The 18,703-nt window shown below is 49.6% G+C and overlaps 2 protein-coding genes across 2 annotated transcripts; one reads left to right on the top strand and one right to left on the bottom strand.

The window, feature by feature from the left end:
- The first annotated feature begins 7,090 nt into the window (after window positions 1–7,090).
- Window positions 7,091–15,549, top strand: Capns1 (calpain small subunit 1). Its single transcript, XM_034516388.2, has 11 exons — window positions 7,091–7,247; window positions 8,137–8,360; window positions 9,299–9,332; window positions 9,625–9,714; window positions 9,841–9,898; window positions 9,992–10,056; window positions 11,677–11,745; window positions 11,847–11,925; window positions 12,012–12,128; window positions 14,812–14,870; window positions 14,996–15,549. The coding sequence occupies exons 2-11, from the start codon at window positions 8,152–8,154 to the stop codon at window positions 15,020–15,022; spliced, it is 807 nt and encodes a 268-aa protein (XP_034372279.1). The 5' UTR covers window positions 7,091–7,247; window positions 8,137–8,151; the 3' UTR covers window positions 15,023–15,549.
- Window positions 15,550–16,989: 1,440 nt separating this feature from the next.
- Cox7a1 (cytochrome c oxidase subunit 7A1) lies at window positions 16,990–18,661 on the bottom strand. Its single transcript, XM_034498901.2, has 4 exons — window positions 18,542–18,661; window positions 17,680–17,766; window positions 17,494–17,578; window positions 16,990–17,101 (listed from the first exon to the last, which is right to left on the bottom strand). The coding sequence occupies exons 1-4, from the start codon at window positions 18,557–18,559 to the stop codon at window positions 17,046–17,048; spliced, it is 246 nt and encodes an 81-aa protein (XP_034354792.1). The 5' UTR covers window positions 18,560–18,661; the 3' UTR covers window positions 16,990–17,045.
- Between the last annotated feature and the right edge of the window lie 42 nt (window positions 18,662–18,703).

Genomic DNA, 18,703 nt, shown 5'->3' with positions numbered 1-18,703 from the left:
GAAGTGGACCCTAGGAACTTGGTGGGAGGGAAGCAGCCCAGGTGAGACTCAAGCCGCAAGAATGGGGGACTGGGAATAATCAATCTACTGTAGAAAAATAGTTTAGGGATAATCACCTGGAATGTTGCTAAAGCTGATTAAACAAATCAATAAAACTCTGACTCAATTATTAGGGGACTGGCCGGGTCATATTAATAACTAATAGATTTAATAAATACCATTTACAACAAAAATAGGGCAGTTCACGTTCCTGGCCAGCCTGGGCTACAGAGAACGGTTTAGACAAGTGAGACCCTGTCTCAAACACACACCCACACACCCACACCTACACACCCACACCTACACACACCTCCCCCCCACACCCACACCTCACACACACACAGAGAACAAAACCACAGCACAACCCAACACAAACAAAATAAACCACTGTTTTTCTTTCTTTAACTTTTTTTTTTTTTTTTTTTTTTTTTTTTTTTTTTTGGTTTTTCAAGACAGGGTTTCTCTGTGTAGTCCTGGCTGTCCTGGAACTCACTCTGTAGAGCAAGCTGGCCTCAAACTCAGAAATCTGCCTGCCTCTGCCTCCCAAGTGCTGGGATTAAAGGCGTGAGCCACCACTGCCCAGCTCATAATAGTATTATGATAAATAAAACTTTCCCAACAATAAAGTTTCATATGGCTACACGTGTGTCATCGGAGGAGGGCTTTGGTATATGATAAAGAAAGCCTATTTATTTATTTATTTATTTATTTTCTGTATATGAGTACTCTGTAGCTGTCTTCAGACACACCAGAAGAGGGCATCAGATCCCATTACAGATGGTTGTGAGCCACCATGTGGTTGCTAGGAATCGAACTCAGGACCTCTGAAAGAGCAGCCAGTGCTCTTAACCTCTGAGCTATCTGTCCAGCCCAAAGAAAGCCTTAAATAAAAAGAATTAAAATAGTTTAAATTTGTGTGTTGAAGACTTTTAGAAAATCAGGTATTAGATGTTAAATAATAGCTGATTATAAAGACCAATTAACCTGCTCTTGGAGATCTGCCACTAGCCCTGGATGGCTGCCCCACTGAATACATCTTTTCAGAGTTGTAATACTTGAATGACTTTTATTGTGTCTAATAATGACGATGTTACCTGCTCTATTTGTGATTTATTGAATATATCTTTTTAGAGTTGATGTGCTTGGATGAGTCTCGTGCTTTGATGATTGCTCTCCTGTATACATCTCCTAGGAGCAGTAATATTTGATTTTTCTATGTATAAGAACCCTTGCTTGAGAGCTGCAAAATACACTCAGATTCATACTGCCTCTGTGTTTCTGTTTGTCACCGCTGAATCCTTACTCACCTAGCTTTCGAGGACCCTCATCCTAGGGACTCCCATACCCGACTGGGGTGGTCCATGGCAGACTTATATTTTCATTTGCGTACTGTGTAAGTGCAGGAGCCCATGGAGGCCAGAAGAGAGGGTCAGACTCAGAGGAGGTACAGCCATATGACGTAGTTGCTGTGAATGAACTCAGAATCACTACAGATGCTCTTAACAGCTGAGCCATCTCTCCAGACCTCAAGTGTTTTCTTTAAGGCACAAATATGTCTTTTCTATGCTTCAGTTGTGTTCGTTCTCCTCTTATTTATCCCAGAAATCTCATTTATACTATACGCTGATCTCAGTTCTATCAGTAGCAGTAGATCAGAGTCAGGAAGTTGGACACAAAGTATCTGCTCCTATGACACTGGCCATGGTTCTGAGGCTATATGCAGCTGCAAAGAAGGATGGGAAATGTAGTCTAACTCTGGAAACCCAAAGGGAATCAGTTTTAGTGAATCATTAGTGTGGGAAGCCAGAGACCCAAACTTTCTCAGAGGTCCGATGGAAAGACAAAAGCAACTTTAGTTGTGTGTCCTTGTCCAGGAGGGGACTTGGCAAGGCTGATCTAGGGCTAGAACCTAAGTTGCAGTTTCTGGGTACTGGACATTTCCCCCCTGGGTCGTGATTATCCACTTAGGCCACTGTATCTGAGGTACCCTGTGTTCTCTTTGCCAACATCATCTGACTTAATTATCTGCTGACCTTGGCTATTTTCTCCCTGCAAATAGTACATGTGATGCTTCTTAATAAAAACATCAACTCATGCAAGACCTCCTGGTCACAGCTATTGCCTTTTGTCTTTTTTATTTCTCATCTTTATTTCTTATCCCTCATTCTCCCACCAGACGCCTAGCTGTTTGGAAACCCTGTTCCTACCGGTTCGGGTCACAATAGCCAATCTCTACTGCACTGGGGACCATGCTAGCTCTGAAGATAGGGAGGGGCCGCAACACTAGTTGTCTCTGTCTGTTACCTGTCTACTTACACAGAGGATGTAACCTCCGAGGGTGTGCTGGCTAGGTTTTCTTGTCACCTTGACACAAGCTAGGGACATCTGGGAAGAGGGACCCTCACTTGAGAACGAGCTTCTGTCAGACTGACCTTCAGGCAAGTCTGTGGGGGTATATCTTCTTAATGACTGATACCGGAGGGCCCAGCGCACTGTGATTGGTGCTCCCAGCCTTGTGGGTAGGTGGTTCAGAATTGTATAGGAAAGCATGCTGAGTGAGCCACGGAGAGCATGCTAGGAAGCAGTTTTCCTCCAGGGTTGTGCTTCAGTCCCCGCCTCTAGGTTCCTGCCTTGGATTCCTGAGATGAACTATAACCTGTAGGTCAAACCAACGCACGCTTCCTCTCCCACATTGCTTTTGGTCACCACCTTTACCACAGCGATAGAAAGCAAGCTAGAACAATGGGCATCGCTCATTCCTGCGTCTCCACTGTCTATCCCGGGTTTACTCGGGACTCAATAAATATGGGTTCAAGGAATGAAGGAAGAAAAAAAAAAAAAAAACTTCTGCTAGCTTTTAGATGATGGAAAATTATACACACCATGAAAATGATGTTTTTAGGACTGTGGGAAATTGTTCACGGTGTATACAGTGAGCATTATAGGGTAGATACGATTTAAAATAAACCCTAGGGGCTGGAGAAATGGATCAGCAGTTAAGAGCAATGGCTGCTCTCTCAAAGGACCCAGGGTTCAATTCCCAGTATCCACATGGTAGATCACGACTGTCTGTAACTCCAGTTCCAGGGGATCTGACACGCTGGACATTCACGCAGGCAAAACACCAATGCACATTGCTACTCCTAAGGCGGTAGCCTGGCCGGTGAAATCCGAGATAGCTCCGCAACATCCATGTCTAGCCAGTAGGGGGAGTAAGAGGGCAGAGACACTGGCAAACTAAGCGAAATGAAGTCAGCCTTCATCAACTAGTCAGCCTAGTTTATTATGCGTGAAGGACCGAAAGAGTCGTTGGAAACCTTCCAGGAGAAAAGTGGGTGAGGAACCACAGGTGAGCGAGGAGTGGTGAATACAGCAGCTCTTTCCAGGTTAATAGCGTATGTAAAAAACGGGCGGACTCCAAATTTACATTTGGAAGAGACCAGCCAGATGGCTCAGTGGTGTCAGGCTGACAAATTGAGTTTAATCTTCAGATCTCGAAAGGAGGTGGGAGAGACCAGGCTGGCCTCCAACTCATACAGATATCTCTCTGCCTCCCAAGTGTTGGGATTAAAGAACTGGGTGGAGAGATCTAATGTAGAACACACCTTTAATCCCAGCAGTCCAGAGGCAGAGGCCAGAGAAGCTCTGTGAGTTCTATATACCAAGTTCTGGGCCAGCCAGGGCTACACAGTGAGACTTTTGTTTCATAAAAGAAAAGAAAAAAAAGTGGTGTGTGATGGAGGTTAATTATCGATCTGAGAAGACACCCCCCCCCCCCCCCCACTGCCAGGCAGCACTAAGAGACGGCCAGAAGAGGCCCTGGAATGGAGTCCCATGTCCTGACACAGCTTGCTGGCAGAGCCTCCTATGGAGTTTTTCCAGCCTCGAGCTCACAGAGACGCCCCTGCCTCAGCCTCCTGGGACTAAAGGAGGGCTCCAGGATGCCTGGCCTCCTTATGCTGCCGTAGAAGGACAGAGAGGTGAAAGGACAGATCAGTAAGGACTGTGTGAATTGAGAGAAAATCTTTTTTTTTTTTTTTTTTTTTAAGTGCTGGGGCTTTGAGCACGCTGGCTGGCTTGTGCTCTACCACTGAGCAGCCCTCCCTGGGGAGGGAGTTTTGACTCTTCTGGAATGAGGTGTAGCAGGAACAGAGCTCTGAGTCAGGCAGGAAGCTTTGGTGATGGCTGGAGATGGGGAGGGATTAAGGCTGGCAGGGTAGGGGTGGGGTGGGGGTGTGAGGCAGGGGGTGGGAGATAGGGGGTGAGCAGGGAGGGAGGTAGCACTGATAATCTGCAGAAAGAGCCAGTTGGATTTGCTGACAGGATGGAGCAGTGGGACGTAATGGAGGCAGACAGTTGGACCCAGTGAAGTGTGACTGTAATGTAAGGACAGCAGCAGAGGCTAAACAGGATTGTCACAGGTTCAACGCCAGCCTCAGGCACACAGAAAGACCTTGCTTGTCTCAAAGACAAACAAAAACAAGCAAGCAAGCAAACAGCAAGTAGTTGGTGAGAGGGCCCAGTGGTTAGAGCACTTGCTGTTCTTGCAGAGGACCCAGGTTTGAACTCCAGAACACATATGGTAGGTATAGACATACATGGTAGGTATAGACATACATGTGTAAACATGGAATAGAATTTAAAAAAAAAAAATCTAAAAAACTAGGCTAAAAACAAAAACAAGTGAATGAAAACAGAGCAGGTGGGGGCAAAAGCTCCAAAGGGAGTACTTGCAATAGCTCAGGAGCCCGTGACCCCATCCCTGAAGAGAGTGCAAACAGGAGGCAACAGCAAGACAGAGAAGCCCTGAGTCCTGGGTCTGGCCCAGGCTGCAGATAAGGATTTGGGGGCTGGCGACCTGGAGATATGTCAGACATTTGGGACCAGGCACACTGCTGTAACCCCAAGGACTTGTCAGGTGGAGGCAGGAAGATCAGTTCAAAGCCATCTCTGTTAAACAGTGAGATTGAGGTTAGCCTAGGCTATATGATACTGACTCACAAAATATACACGGGGGACAAAATCACTAAAAAGTACTTCAGGGAGGTACCCGATGACACAAGTCGGATAGACAGAGGGACGATACCTATGGGCTCACGAATGCTGGGAATTGAGGTCAGGAAGACAGAATTTGAGGCAATATGACCACACTGGGTAGTGAGTGCAGTGAAACACGGGTTTTATTTTTGTTTGCATGTGTGCTTGGCTTGCACGCATGTCTTTGTACCACATTTGTGGCAGCACCTTTAGAGCCAGAAGAGGGCGCTACATCCCTAGGACTGCACTTCAGACAGTTGTGAGCTGCCTGATGTGGGTGCTCAGAATTGAACCCCGGTCCTCTGGAGGAGCAGTCAGGACTCTTAACCCCTGAGCCATCCCCGAGCAAAGCACCCATGAACCTCTTTTTGTTTGTTTGTTGTTTGAGACAAGGTCCTGTCTGTCCTCTGAAACTCACTGTGTAGACTAAGTTGGCCTCAGATCCAAAGTTCTGCCTGCCTCTGCCCCCAGAGTGCTGGGATCAAAGGCATATGCCACCATGATAGGCTTCCTAAAGCATTTTAAAATTGTTGTTTTGAGATCGGGCCCCGTGGTGTAGCTCACCTGTCTTAGTCTTCTGAGCCCTGGGCATGTGTCATCACACTTCCTGTTTGTCTGAGGGCGTGCAGCTGGCAGCCTCACCAAGCCTTTGGTGGATGTGAAGACAAAGAGGTCTTCCCAAATGAGAGAGCCTGAGCCCCCATCCAAAGCGGAGGACACAGACGGTCAAATCCAAACACAGGAGTATTTGTAGGCAGAGGACAGGCCTCATGCCAGAGAGGTGAGCCTGAGGTCAGACTGCTCAGTGTGGCAGGGAGGGAAACACATTAGTCATCACCAAATGATTTATCCGCCAAGGCTGAGACCTGGGTCGCCACCCTCTGTGATCCCGCCTTTCAGAGCTTCCCCCCCCCCCCACACACACACACAGGCTTGAGCAGCAGTGACCTGGCCTGGTCCCAGCAAGCCCTTGGGTGGCATTAGTGCAATTACAGTCTTGTCTTTTGAGATCTTGTTATTTGACTGGTTATCATATTAAGTCATTGGAGATTCTTTGAACAGGTAAGGCAGACTGGTTGTTTAACCTCAGTTTACTTGTATGCACAATGGGGACAATAGTAGCATCTACACACAGGCCTGCCATGAGGACACACAACAAGTGCAGAGTACATAGAACTGGCAGTTATTTGTCGATATTGCTTAAGGATGAGAAGAGTAAATGAGCTAAGGGGCCCAGGTGAGCTCCAAGCTGAGGAACAATACGGTGACATAGGACTGACAGAAGAACTGCCATTTACTATATATTTATCACTTAATTCTGATAGGGGCTTACCCGGGGGAACCCATGTCTAACGTCCTCTAGGGTCCCATGTAGCCCAAGTTGGTACAAACTCTGTATGTACTGAGAATGGCCTCCTGCCCTCACCTCCACGTGCTAGTGTTACAGGTGTGTCATCACGCCTGGCTATGCTCCCTCCTTACAAATGAGGAAATCATTACTCAGAGACACCAGGTCACTGTTTTAGGGATGAGCAATAAAGACTCAAACTGAGGTTTATATAGTCCGCAGGGAGTGGCCAGACAGCCAGACTAGAAGTCAAAAAGAGACCTAGGTGGGAGGCACAAACTCGTGGTAAACTAAAGATGTAGATTAGCATTTGGGAAGCAGAAGCAGGAGGATTGCTTCGAGTTCGAGTTTTGACAGGGCTTTAGGTCAACTTAGGATGTTTAACAAACCTCTGCCTCAAAGTGCACAATGAATGAATGAATGAATGAATGAATGAATGACAATAACAACTGAAGTCCTTTTTGCAACTGTATACGGCCACGGTGACCCGGTAGGGTAGCCTGGATCTAGTTCTTGGAGGCTCCAGTTAGAATAGTATATCCTACGCATAGCTATTAAATTTGGACAGGGTTGAATATCCAGTAGTGTGTGTATGGGGAGGAATGAGCAAGGCAGAGACTCGCAAACACAACCCGCTACGTGGGGCGGGGCCTCCCGCGCAGGCGCAGTCTGGAATGGAGGCTCTAGGACCGCGCGGACAGAGGCTGGGTGGCAGGCAGGGTCTAACCCGGAGTAGCTGCCTGAGTCACCGGCCCCGCCCTCCCGAACCGGACACAGCGGGAGGCCCGGCAGCAGGCGAGCAAGACCGCGGACCGCCGGATCCGTAAGTGAGACGGGACACTCCAGTCCAGCACCCCTGCACCCCGCAGACCCGGGATCCGCAGTCCTCAGATCTGGCGAGACCCCAAAGTCGTAGCCCTTGGGGGTCCTAGGACCCGTGTTCTCAGATCCGAACTTCCGGGCCTGTCACACGCTGGTCATCCCCTCCAGAGCACTCCTTGCCATCCCGGATCTCACGATCAAAAATATAAGCCCAAAGATCAGAGAGGCACTCATAAATTTGGGGCGTCTAGAACCACGATCCGAGAACTTGGTTCCCATTTGCGGTGGGAAGAACTCCGTTATCCAGGATCTTCGGGGCACACAGCCATAATTTTAGGCCGGAGCCCACAGATCCCGTAGTGACAATGTAGTCCCTCTGTCGAGAGTACCTGAATGACCTAATCCACATTAGGAACTTCCTGGACTCAGCCCTGGGTGCCCTACCTGCTCGTTACCCCTACCCTGAGCTCAGTTCTGGAAGGCCTGGATCTGAGACACATCCGGTACACCTTACACAGTTTGGAGAATCCCGTTTTCCCGCTGCCTCAAGACAGGGTTAATCCAGGCAGGCTGTAGCCGAGGCTGGCCTTGAACTGATCTTCCAGCCTCAGCCTCCCAATTTCTGGGATTACAATTGAGCTCCACCCCTGTCCTCAAGATGCTTATATATGCAGTCAAACCTGGGTCAGGGTACCTTCTAGACCCTAGGAAGTTTCGCACCTTCCTCCCACCTGTCCAGACCCCTAGCCTGAGGCTCTGCCCCCATCCCGAGGCCTCTGTTTCATCCCCAATCTAGTTGCCGGAAATGCTTGCTTTTTTTTTTTTTCCTTTGCGGGAAGGGCTGGGCTCCTGGCAAGGCGACTACCTGACCCACCCCTTTTTCTTTACAGGACTCAGCTGCAATCATGTTCTTGGTGAATTCGTTCTTGAAGGGTGGCGGTGGCGGTGGGGGAGGCGGGGGTCTGGGCGGGGGCCTGGGGAATGTGCTCGGAGGCCTGATCAGCGGAGCTGCTGGCGGCGGCGGTGGCGGCGGCGGCGGCATGGGACTGGGAGGAGGTGGCGGAGGCGGTGGAACTGCCATGCGCATCCTGGGTGGAGTCATTAGCGCCATCAGGTAAGGCGGGGCCTGAAGGGGCGGGGCGGGCCAAGTAATAAACTCACTTAAGACTCCGATCTGGGAATTCTAATTAGGCCGGGCTGATCTAGACTGGAAAACTGGCCCTAAGGGGATCCTAACGAGGCTGGTGTCACTTTTTAGTAACAGGTTTAGTTAGCCTGCTTCTGTGGGTCAACAAATAGGATGCAGTTTCATGGGGGTGGGGAGGACCTCTTCTGTGCTTGGGGAAGATACGATTCTATAGGACTGTATCCAGCCTTCACTGGGGGCGTAGCCAGTGGATCTGAGGGTGCTCCATAGTTAAGATTTAATAGAGGTGGAGCTTGCTGTTTTAGGAGAGATCAGAGCCCCCAAAGAAGAAATGTTGTGTGGGGTCGGGGGCTGATTGGTTTAGTGGGTAAAAATCCTTGCTGGAGTTAGAGCTGGCGGCTGGCACCTAATTAGCTTTGGTGATCCAGGCAGTGACCTCTGGGAGGAGTAGGGGCTGATGGGGGCGGGAGAGGTAGAGCAAAAGGTGCGATGGAGTAAGACTCTGGGTAAGGACTCGACCAGAGGAAAATGAGGCCTAGGGAAGCTGGTACTGACGGACCCCCCCCCTTATGAAGTGAGTTCTTCAAGGGGCGGGCCCTGTTAAATTCGGTGGGATTTCGGGATTTTGATTGGGGCGAAGATGCTTCTGACATTGTGATTGGTGGATTCTTCCGTGGGGTGGGCCCTTGGGAGGTGGGAGGGGTTGGCCTGATGGAGGGAGAGGAGGGGCCGCACCGTGCTGTTGATGATTGGACCAGGTGAGGACAACGAGATAGACAAGGGGAGGAGGGACCCCTTAAGGAAGAGGAGAGCTGGAGTTTGAGGGGTTGACTGACCGTCTGACCGTTCTGCCGCCCGTTGGGAGCTCTGCCCCCATGCGCTAACTCACCCTTGTCTCCCCTCAGCGAGGCTGCTGCGCAGTACAACCCGGAGCCCCCGGTAAGTGGCCCTAGAGACCCTTCCTCCCCAGGCCTGTTGCCCGCATCATTTTTCCATTCCTATGTATAAGGTTCCCCTTCCTTCCCTGGGAAATCCCTCTGCCATTAAGAATGTCCTTTTTGAGGGGCCTCTAGGCTAAGCCCTGGGTCTCAGCCACGCTACTTGTTACACTCACTTCAGGTTCCCTGGCCCTCAAACTGCCCAGTCCTTTCTTATTTTTCCATGGGACACTTGGGTATGAGGAGAGAGACATGTTTCTCCATATCTGTTCTGAGATCGCCTCTCTCTGCAGCCCCCACGTAGCCATTACTCTAATATTGAGGCCAACGAGAGTGAGGAGGTCCGTCAGTTCAGGAAACTTTTTGTCCAGCTTGCTGGAGACGTAAGTATCCTGTGTGGCCGCTTGACTGTGTCACTTGACTGTGACAACCCGGAAGTTCTCATCCCGTTTTATGGTATCCAGACCCCTTTCCATCTTCCTTGAACTGTACTTAACTTCTGCCACCAGGACATGGAGGTCAGTGCCACAGAACTCATGAATATCCTCAACAAGGTCGTGACCCGACGTGAGTGACCAGGGTCAGGGCGTGGTGAAGGTTTAGAGGCCTACGGGCTGGGCTGATCTCTGGCCTCTGACGTTCAACCTGTTCCCCCCTCAGACCCGGATCTGAAAACTGATGGTTTTGGCATTGACACTTGTCGGAGCATGGTGGCTGTTATGGATGTATCCTTTTGGGGCCAGTCTGGGGAATGTCTTGGGTGAGCCAAGGTGAATGAAGCCTTCATATCTGAGGACACAGGCCTACCTACATGACAGTAACTAATATTAGCCACCACAGCTGGGACTTTACCTAGATTAGTGGAGCCAACCTTCACAGATACCTTGCTAGATAAGACAATATAATAGGTGGGAAACATGATCAGAGACAATAGTTTTGTCTCTGGCCAAACCACCCAGAATTCACCTGACTTGAATATCTGATCTTGGAAGCTAATCTCGGGGCTAGTCGAGGCAGAAACGGTCATTTGGAGAATACATGGCGGGGTAGGAATTTGGACTTGGGAGTTTCCGTTTGAGAATCTAAGCTTCTTGTATTTCTGTAGTTGTTTTTTTTTTTTTTTTTTTTTTTTTTTTTTTTGGTTTTTTTGTTTTTTCGAGACAGGGTTTCTCTGTGTAGCCTTGGCTGTCCTGGAACTCACTCTGTAGAGCAGGCTGGCCCCGAACTCAGAAATCCGCATGCCTCTGCCTCCCAAGTGCTGGGATTAAAGGCGTGCGCCACCACTGCCCGGCTTCTGTAGTTACTTTTAAACAATATTGATTGACTGATTTCTTGAGACCAGGTTTCCATGGAATTCACTCTGTAACCTGGCTGGCCTCCCTGCACCGTGTGGACCAAGCTGGTCTGGAACTCACAGGAGTCTGCTTGCCTTTGCCTCCTGATTAATTTTTAAGATTGGGATTAAACATGTGTGCCAACATACCCAGCCCAAACCTTTTGTTAAACAAACAAACAAACAAACAAACAAACAAAAGCACACCTCAGGTGACTCTCCTATAGTGTTGAATGTGATCTGTCTGTTAGCCCAGAATCCCAGGTTTATTGTCATGTACCCAGTGCATACAGTAAAAGCATCTAGGTTTAGTTATCACACTATGTGTGTGTGCTTGCATGTACACGTGCACATGCATGGTGTGTGCGTGTAATAAAATCACGCAATTTATTTTATTTCATTGTACTGTATTTTTGGATTCTTGAGATGGGTCTCAGGAGGCCTAGGCTGGCCTTGAAGTCAGTGTGTAGCCAAATTCCTGGTCTTCCTCTCAAGTGCTAGAGTTATAGGCATGTGCTACCATGCTTATTTTACTTTTATTCATGTACATGTGTTCTCAGAGGCCTAAGGACAGTGGGCCCCCTGAAGACGGAATGCCAGGTGGCTGTGGGTGCACGATTTGTAGGAAACAAACCCAAGTTCTTTGTGAGAACAGTAAGTGCTCGTGACTATCCAGCCTTCCAAACTTATTTTATTTTTTAAAGTTAGCATTATGGTGAATCCCAGCACTTAGGAGGCAGAGGCAGGCGGATCTCTGCGTTGGAGACCAGCCTGGTCTACAGAGTGAGTTCCAGGACATCCCAGAGCTGCACAGAGAAACCTTGTCTTCAAACAAACAAACAAAAAGCCAAGAAAGGAAGGAAGGAAGGAAGGAAGGAAGGAAGGAAGGAAGGAAGGAAGGAAGGAAGGAAGGAAGGGAGAGAGAAAAGTTAACATTTTGGCATTTACACACACACATACAGATACACACACACTGTGTTTTGTCACTTTGTTCTTAACAACCTCTTGCTAGAGTGACACCACAGGCAAGCTGGGCTTTGAGGAGTTCAAGTACCTCTGGAACAACATTAAAAAGTGGCAGGTAAGTGACAGCCTCTGAAACTCCCAGGATCTGGAACCCCAAGCCATGGAGTCCCCATGCTACATGATACTTGGGCCGACTGATGTCTTCTCTATCCTTAGGCTATATACAAACGCTTTGATGCTGACCGGTCAGGGACCATTGGTAGCCATGAACTCCCAGGAGCCTTTGAGGCAGCAGGTGGGTTGGCAGGGCTATGATGGGCAGGGAGATTGAGATGGCCTATGCACTGGCGTCCTGAGACTGAACCTTTTTTTTTTCTTCAGGATTTCACCTGAATGACCATCTTTACCAAATGATCATCCGTCGCTACGCAGATGAGAGTGGGAACATGGATTTCGATAACTTCATCAGCTGCTTGGTCAGGATGGATGCCATGTTCCGTGAGTGATGCTCTAGATCTCTGCAAGGGAAGGGATTTGCTACCCTTCGTTGGCCAAGGGTTCCTCTAAATCTGAGCTTAATGTGAGCAATGCTGGGCTCACCAGGCAGGGACAGCTGGGACTTGTATGGGTAAGATACTTGTATGGCCATGTGGATACTGGGAACTGAACCCAGGATCCTCTGCAAGGTAGTGAGAGCTCTCTGGGTTTTGAAGGGAAGCCCAGGAGGAGGTTTAGATCAAGGAGGGAATCTGACATAGTCTGGGGAATGAGGAGGGCTACTTGGAGGAAGGACATGTGAACTGAGACATGGAGGATGAGGAATGAATGGAGAGAGAGAACATGGAAGAGAGGAAAGAGGTGGTGCTTCTGTTGTTCTGTTTAAGGTTTATTTATTAATGAAAGTTGTATTTACATGTGGAGCTCAGAGGACAACTTCAGGAGGAATTATTCTCTCTCTGTCTCCTCTCTCTCTCTCTCTCTCTCTCTCTCTTCTTCTCCTCTCTCCCTCCCTCCTTCCCTCCCTCCCTCCCTCTCTCATGCTAAGGTTAAAGGTATGTGCTACTATGTCTAGGCTAGCTTTCTCCTTATTTATTTATAACATATATTTTATGTATATGAGTGTTTGCTTGCATGGCATGGGTATCTGTGCACCAAATGCCTGTCTGATGCCAAAGGGTATCAGAACTCTGGGAACTGGAGTTACAGAGGGTTGTGAGCTGCCCTGTGAATACTGGGAATCGGACCCAGGATCCTCTGCCAGAGCAGTAGGTGCTCATAACCTTTGAGCCGTCTCTCCAGCTCCTTTATAACCTCTGAGCCGTCTCTCCAGCTCCTTCATAACCTCTGAGCCATCTCTCCAGCTCCTTCTTGCCTGGGTTTTTGAAACAGGTTTTCATGTAGTTCAGGTTGACTTGAGACTTGATTTGTAGCTGAGGGTGACCTTGAACTTTTTTTTTTTTTCCCCCCCGAGACGGGGTTCCTCTGTGTAGCCCTGGCTGTCCTGGAACTCACTCTGTAGACCAGGCTGGCCTCGAACTCAGAAATCCGCCTGCTTCTGCCTCCCAAGTGCTGGGATTAAAGACATGCGCCACCACTGCCCGGCCCTGAACTTTTGACTCTGAGGTGAGACTTTTGTTAGGATTGATGTAAGAGTCCTAAGACTACCTCAAAATGGGAACTATTGTTAAAGCATTTGCTCCTAGTGGCTACTCAGCCAGGAGGTTAGAAAGTCAGAATTTGACCCTGTGTTTGCCTGAGAACTTAATTGAGCAATGAGAAGAAACAGGGGTGATGGTCAGGGGCGTGCTGTGCTGTGCAGTGCCATGGATACCAAGTTCAGTGGTGCTCAGACAATGGTGGGCATTGTAGAGCCTCGACAACAGGGTCTAGGTGAGGGAGGGCAGAGTCAGCCGTGGCTTACGAAGCTCCTTTGATTTGGCAGCCGAGGGAAGACCGAATTAGGAGTGAAAACAGAAGTGGAAGGTGGTGGTGCACACCTGTGATCCCAGCACTTAGGAAGCTGAGGCCACAGGATGATCAGGAGTTCAAGGTCACCCTTGACTACATCTCAAACCAAGATTAGTTCATTAGTTACTTAATTAAAAGGGCTAGCATCTAGCTTAGTTGGGAGAGTGCTTGCCTCCCATACATGAAGCCCTGGGTTTGCGACCAGGCACTCATTGATCCGAATACAACGGACCTGTAATCCAGCATGCAGGAGATAGAGGCAGTAGGCTAAGAAAGTTAAGGAGAAATGTCCTCTCACCTATGGTGGCTGGAGCATCAGTGGTACCAAGGACACTGTATGTGGCCACCTGAAGGTGACTCAGCCTTGGTGTGGGAAGGAACAGACGTAGTGTGGGCAACTCTGGCTTGGTTTGGATGTGGGATGGAAGGCATGAATTCAAGTTCCAGGGCAGGAGTGGGGACCACACTAGGATCTAAGGCCAAGATTGGCAAGTGATCTCCTTTTAGGGGCCTGTTCTGGGTTACAACTGGAAAGGATGTAACTAACATAGGTGTCAGGGAGGATGGGCCTGGGTTCCACTCAGTTTTCTGTCCTGTCTTGTCGTGTGACCTGCAACATGCCATATCACTTTGTCTGTTTTCTTATTGAGGTGTCAGGGATTGAACCCTGTGCCTCAAGCATAATGGGTAAATACACTGTCATTGTGTTATAATACCTGAATTCTGTGCCTCATTAAAAATTGCCACATGCTCACAGAATCAGACATGTTATTGATTTAACTTTCTTCTCCTCCTCCTCCTCTTTCTCCTCTTCTTCCTCCTCTTTCTTCTCCTATTATTATTAAGAGTCTTGTGTAGCCTGACTAGCCTTGAACTCCCACATGTAGCTAAGAGAAATATTGAACTCAAGCTCTTCCTACCATAACCCACCTCATGCTGGGATTACAAGTGTGTGTCACCACCACATGCCTTTGAAGCTCTGTGGAGCGCTAACTGTCGTCATCAGCAACAACATTATCCTATAGCCAGTCAGGGTGCTCCGTGCCTTTGATCCCAGCACTCTGGAGGCAGAAGCAGGGAGCTCTCCATAAGTTTGAGGCCAACCAAAGCGAGACCTTGTCTAAAAACAAAGCAGAATAAAACAACAGCAAAAGGGGAATAATTATATTATCATTCGAGAAGCATCTGAGCCCTCCCTCCCTTTCTCCTCCAGGTGCTTTCAAATCTCTTGACAAAAATGGCACCGGGCAGATCCAAGTGAACATCCAGGAGGTGAGCGGGCTTCTCTTGTGGGTGGTGCCCAGCTGTGAGGTCCAGCCCTTACCGTGCCCAGCAGGCCCTGGGTGAGGTGTCTGGTTCTTCCGGGTCCTTTGCTCATCTGTGCTTTCCTCTTCCAGTGGCTGCAGCTGACTATGTACTCCTGAGTGAGAGTCGCAGACCTGCCCCCCCAGCTCACTCTGGAGCCACCCTGAACCCTGACCCTGACTGCAGCCACATTTTCATGGTCATGTTCTGCTACCCAGAGGCCTTTCTTCTCCCTGTTCTGCTACCCAGCTTCCCAGTCAGAAGCCAGAGCTCAACATGCCCCAGCTTGCCGTACCGTACCCTGAGTTACCTCTGGCTCTGAGATGAGCTAGCTTGCTCTGCTGAAAGGTCACCGCACCCCAGCACACCCAATCCACACCCTCTGTTACCTCCATCCTGTCTGTGTGCCAAGCCTAGCACTCCTGTCACTTCCATGTCCTAAGGGCCCTGTCTTAGTTCTGGGAGGATTGCACCTGACCCTACACGCCCTGTTACACACTCACACAGTTACCTCCCAGGTAGCCAAATGAACTCCAGGCCAGGGCAGGTCCACACACCCTAGTGCCTATGCCTGCCCTGTGCTCCCCCTGCACAGCTGTCAGGCCCGGGAGGAAATAAACTCTCTCCACTTGCTGCTTCCTTTGGACTCTGAGGGCTGAGAGGTGACGTGGAGTCCAGGCAGGAGAGAACATCAGTTCTATAGAGTAACTTGGTTATTTATTTAATGTGTGTGTGTAGAATGTGCATGTATATACATATGTATATACATATGTGCCACCTTCTGGGACTGGAGATAGTGGGGGTCATGAGCCACCACTGGGGTGCTGGGAACGGATTCCCCATCCTCTGCAGTGGCAGCAAAGTCCCGTGTCTCCAGCCCCACGGGTGGTCTGGGGCGCCGATCACTGGGGCTGGATCTGTGTGTTTTCTGCTCTTTATCTTTTTTTCTCAGACTCGGTTCCAAGTTGAGGCTTAGGCGGGTTTTGTGAGGCTTCACCTGGATCCCATGCAGGCTGAGAATGGGACTCAGAATCCCCAGAGATCCACTTGCAGCTTCCCAAGCTGTTAAGAGAGCTCAGTGACCCTCTGTCCCTTGGGGTCATGTGTCATGCGTGTAGCTCTCCCATCTTCAGTCTTTCAGGTCCTCCAACTGATTCACTGATTGGAACCTGGGGCTTTCACACACGTGCATGTTCTCACACCCACCCACACACCATACATTTTCTCTCTTTCTTTCTCTCACACACACCCCTTATATTCTCATTCTCTCTCTCTCTCTCTCTCTCTCTCTCTCTCTCTCTCTCTCTCACCATATCCCATACCCATCATACACTTACACTCACATATACACCCCCAATACCACTCACACATACACACACCATACATTCTCTCTCTCACACACACACATTCACACCTCACACACACCATACACTCTCACACTCACACACACCCCCCCAACACCACATAGTCACACACAGAAAAACACATGACACACATTCACCACACTCACACATGACACACTCACACACACTGTCTCTCGCACACACTCAGATACCACACACAGTCACCACACACACATACCATACACTTTCACAGATATACACACACACTACATGCACTCACACATGCTCACACACTCACCCCCTCACACACACTCACACTCATTCTCTGTGGATTCTGTGCTCTTCCACTCAGATCTATCACCAGCAAGCTTCAGTCTTGGCACCATTCTTTGTTCTCCCTCAGTTAACAGGTCATGGTCAGCATCTCTCCTTTTTGCCACAGAGTCTGTCTGTAATACAGCCCTGACTGCCCTGGAACTAGCCTCTCGCCTTTCCTCCCCATTGGGCCTCTGCAAGGGGAGGGGGTTCCATTCAGATTATAACACCCTTGCTCCATTTCCATCACCACCTGAGGTCCTCCACCCTGACCCCTCCACCCCCGCAGGCACCTATAAGGCAGATTGTCCTACGGACAGTGCTGGTCCAGCATCAGGGACCAAGATCTGGGGTAACTTGCTCTCCACTGAGAAGCCAGCCCAGACTGTGGGAAGGTGGGTTAGGACACAGACACATCACACATCGGCTGGGTTGGGTTCTCATATTTATTGACAGTTGTCAAAGTCCTCTGAGCTTCTTGGTATCACTTCTTGTGGGGGAAGGACGCCCAGCCCAAGCAGTATAAAGAGTATGCAGTGCCTAGGAAGGAGGGGTTGGATATCAAATGAGACCCTAATTCCCTCTCGACCTCCTGCAAGGCCTCTAAAAGCCCCTCCTTAGGTTCCCCCAGCTCCTCAGGGACTGCAGGTCTTAATCAGCTGTCATCTTCCTCCCAAACTGGATTCCTCATGGGGATCCCCACTTCCACTGGCTCGGATTTGGACCAGGTCAGGAGCTTGTTCTAGGCTGGGGTGGGCATTACTGATGTCTAGCCTGGCTTTCTCGGGGCTCTAGGTAACCCATTGCTCCTTTCCTGAGCACTAGTGGGTCCTCAGACCTTGTCAGCTTAGGACCCACCCCTTCTGAAGCACCAACCAACATGATCCTGGCTGTTCCTACAACCGGAGCAAGCCAGTGGGCCCTGCACTCACCCCCCAGCGTCAGGGTCATTGTCAGTCTGTACAGGATGTTGTCCATTCCTCCGCCCTTCAAGTGTACTGGGAGGTCATTGTCGGCCTGAGTTTGAGGGATGAGAACAGGGTTGCCGGCTCTTGCACAGACCTCCACCTGCCCAGCCATCCCCACCCCTCAATGGGTCCAGAGACTGTCCCACCTACCTGGAAGAGCTTCTGCTTCTCTGCCACACGGTTTTCTAAGTGGCTCCTGGGAGATAAGCTAAAAGACCGGACCAGAGCCTGGGAGACCTGGAGGAATAGGAGATGGTAGCACCTGGAGATCTGCCCTCATGTGGGTCCCACTTTGATCAGGATATGGGGACTATGTTTCTGGTGAACAGCTAGGCAAGGTAGTCACCAGTGAGAGTGTGTGTATTGCGGTGGGGATGGGGGTTCAAGAAGAGACTAGTGGAGGCCCAGCATTCAAGAGGAAAGCAGGAGTTGGGGCCAGCCTGGGCTACTTGGTAAGCATTTAGAAAACGAGGGGAGGTGTCACACATATATTACAGTTGGGAGGTGGTGGCAGGAGAATCGGGAGGTCAAGGACATACTCATCTTCATCTGTATAGCAAGTTAGAGGCCAGCCTGAGCGACATGGGGCTGTGTCAAAAAAAAAAAAAAAAAAAAAATGGGGATGGGGAATCGGTGCCCAGATGCTACAGCTTGGAGCTCTGCAGGCTGTGAGAGGATCCCGGAGACTCCAGTGTTGAGAATGTGAAATAGGTGTTTCGGGACTGAAGGAGGGGGCTGGATTAATAAGAGAAAATCGGGTTCCAGGGATGGCAAGACTGGTTTGGAAGTTCCATGAGAGTTGTTATTAAGGCTGGAATGTTAAGGGGGACTCGGGTAAACGGAGGTTTAAACCCAGAGTTCTGGACCATAGTAAGGATACTGCTGTCTGGGAGGAAGTCCCAGAATCTGAAGGGTGCACCTGTTCCAAGACTCCGGATCCTGGCATCTTTAGGGTAGGCATGTGGGTTGTGGGGTCCCCTCCACCCCCACACAGCCCGTAGAGGGGCCTCACCTTACGTAAGGCCCTCATTTTGCGTCCTCAGCAGCTCGAGTCACCTCCCCTCTTTGCCCAAGGACATGCAGCACTTTACCCTAAGGGAATCCCAAACCACGCCCACTGACTCCCACTGATGGAGGCGTGGCTAAATGATATTTGTCCAATAGGGTCAGAGAG

The sequence above is a fragment of the Arvicanthis niloticus genome, chromosome 1 (genome assembly GCF_011762505.2).
Source record: "Arvicanthis niloticus isolate mArvNil1 chromosome 1, mArvNil1.pat.X, whole genome shotgun sequence".
In the NCBI taxonomy this organism is placed as follows: domain Eukaryota; kingdom Metazoa; phylum Chordata; class Mammalia; order Rodentia; family Muridae; genus Arvicanthis; species Arvicanthis niloticus.
Note: the sequence above shows the minus strand (reverse complement) of the source record. Positions and strands in the feature narration are given on the sequence as shown.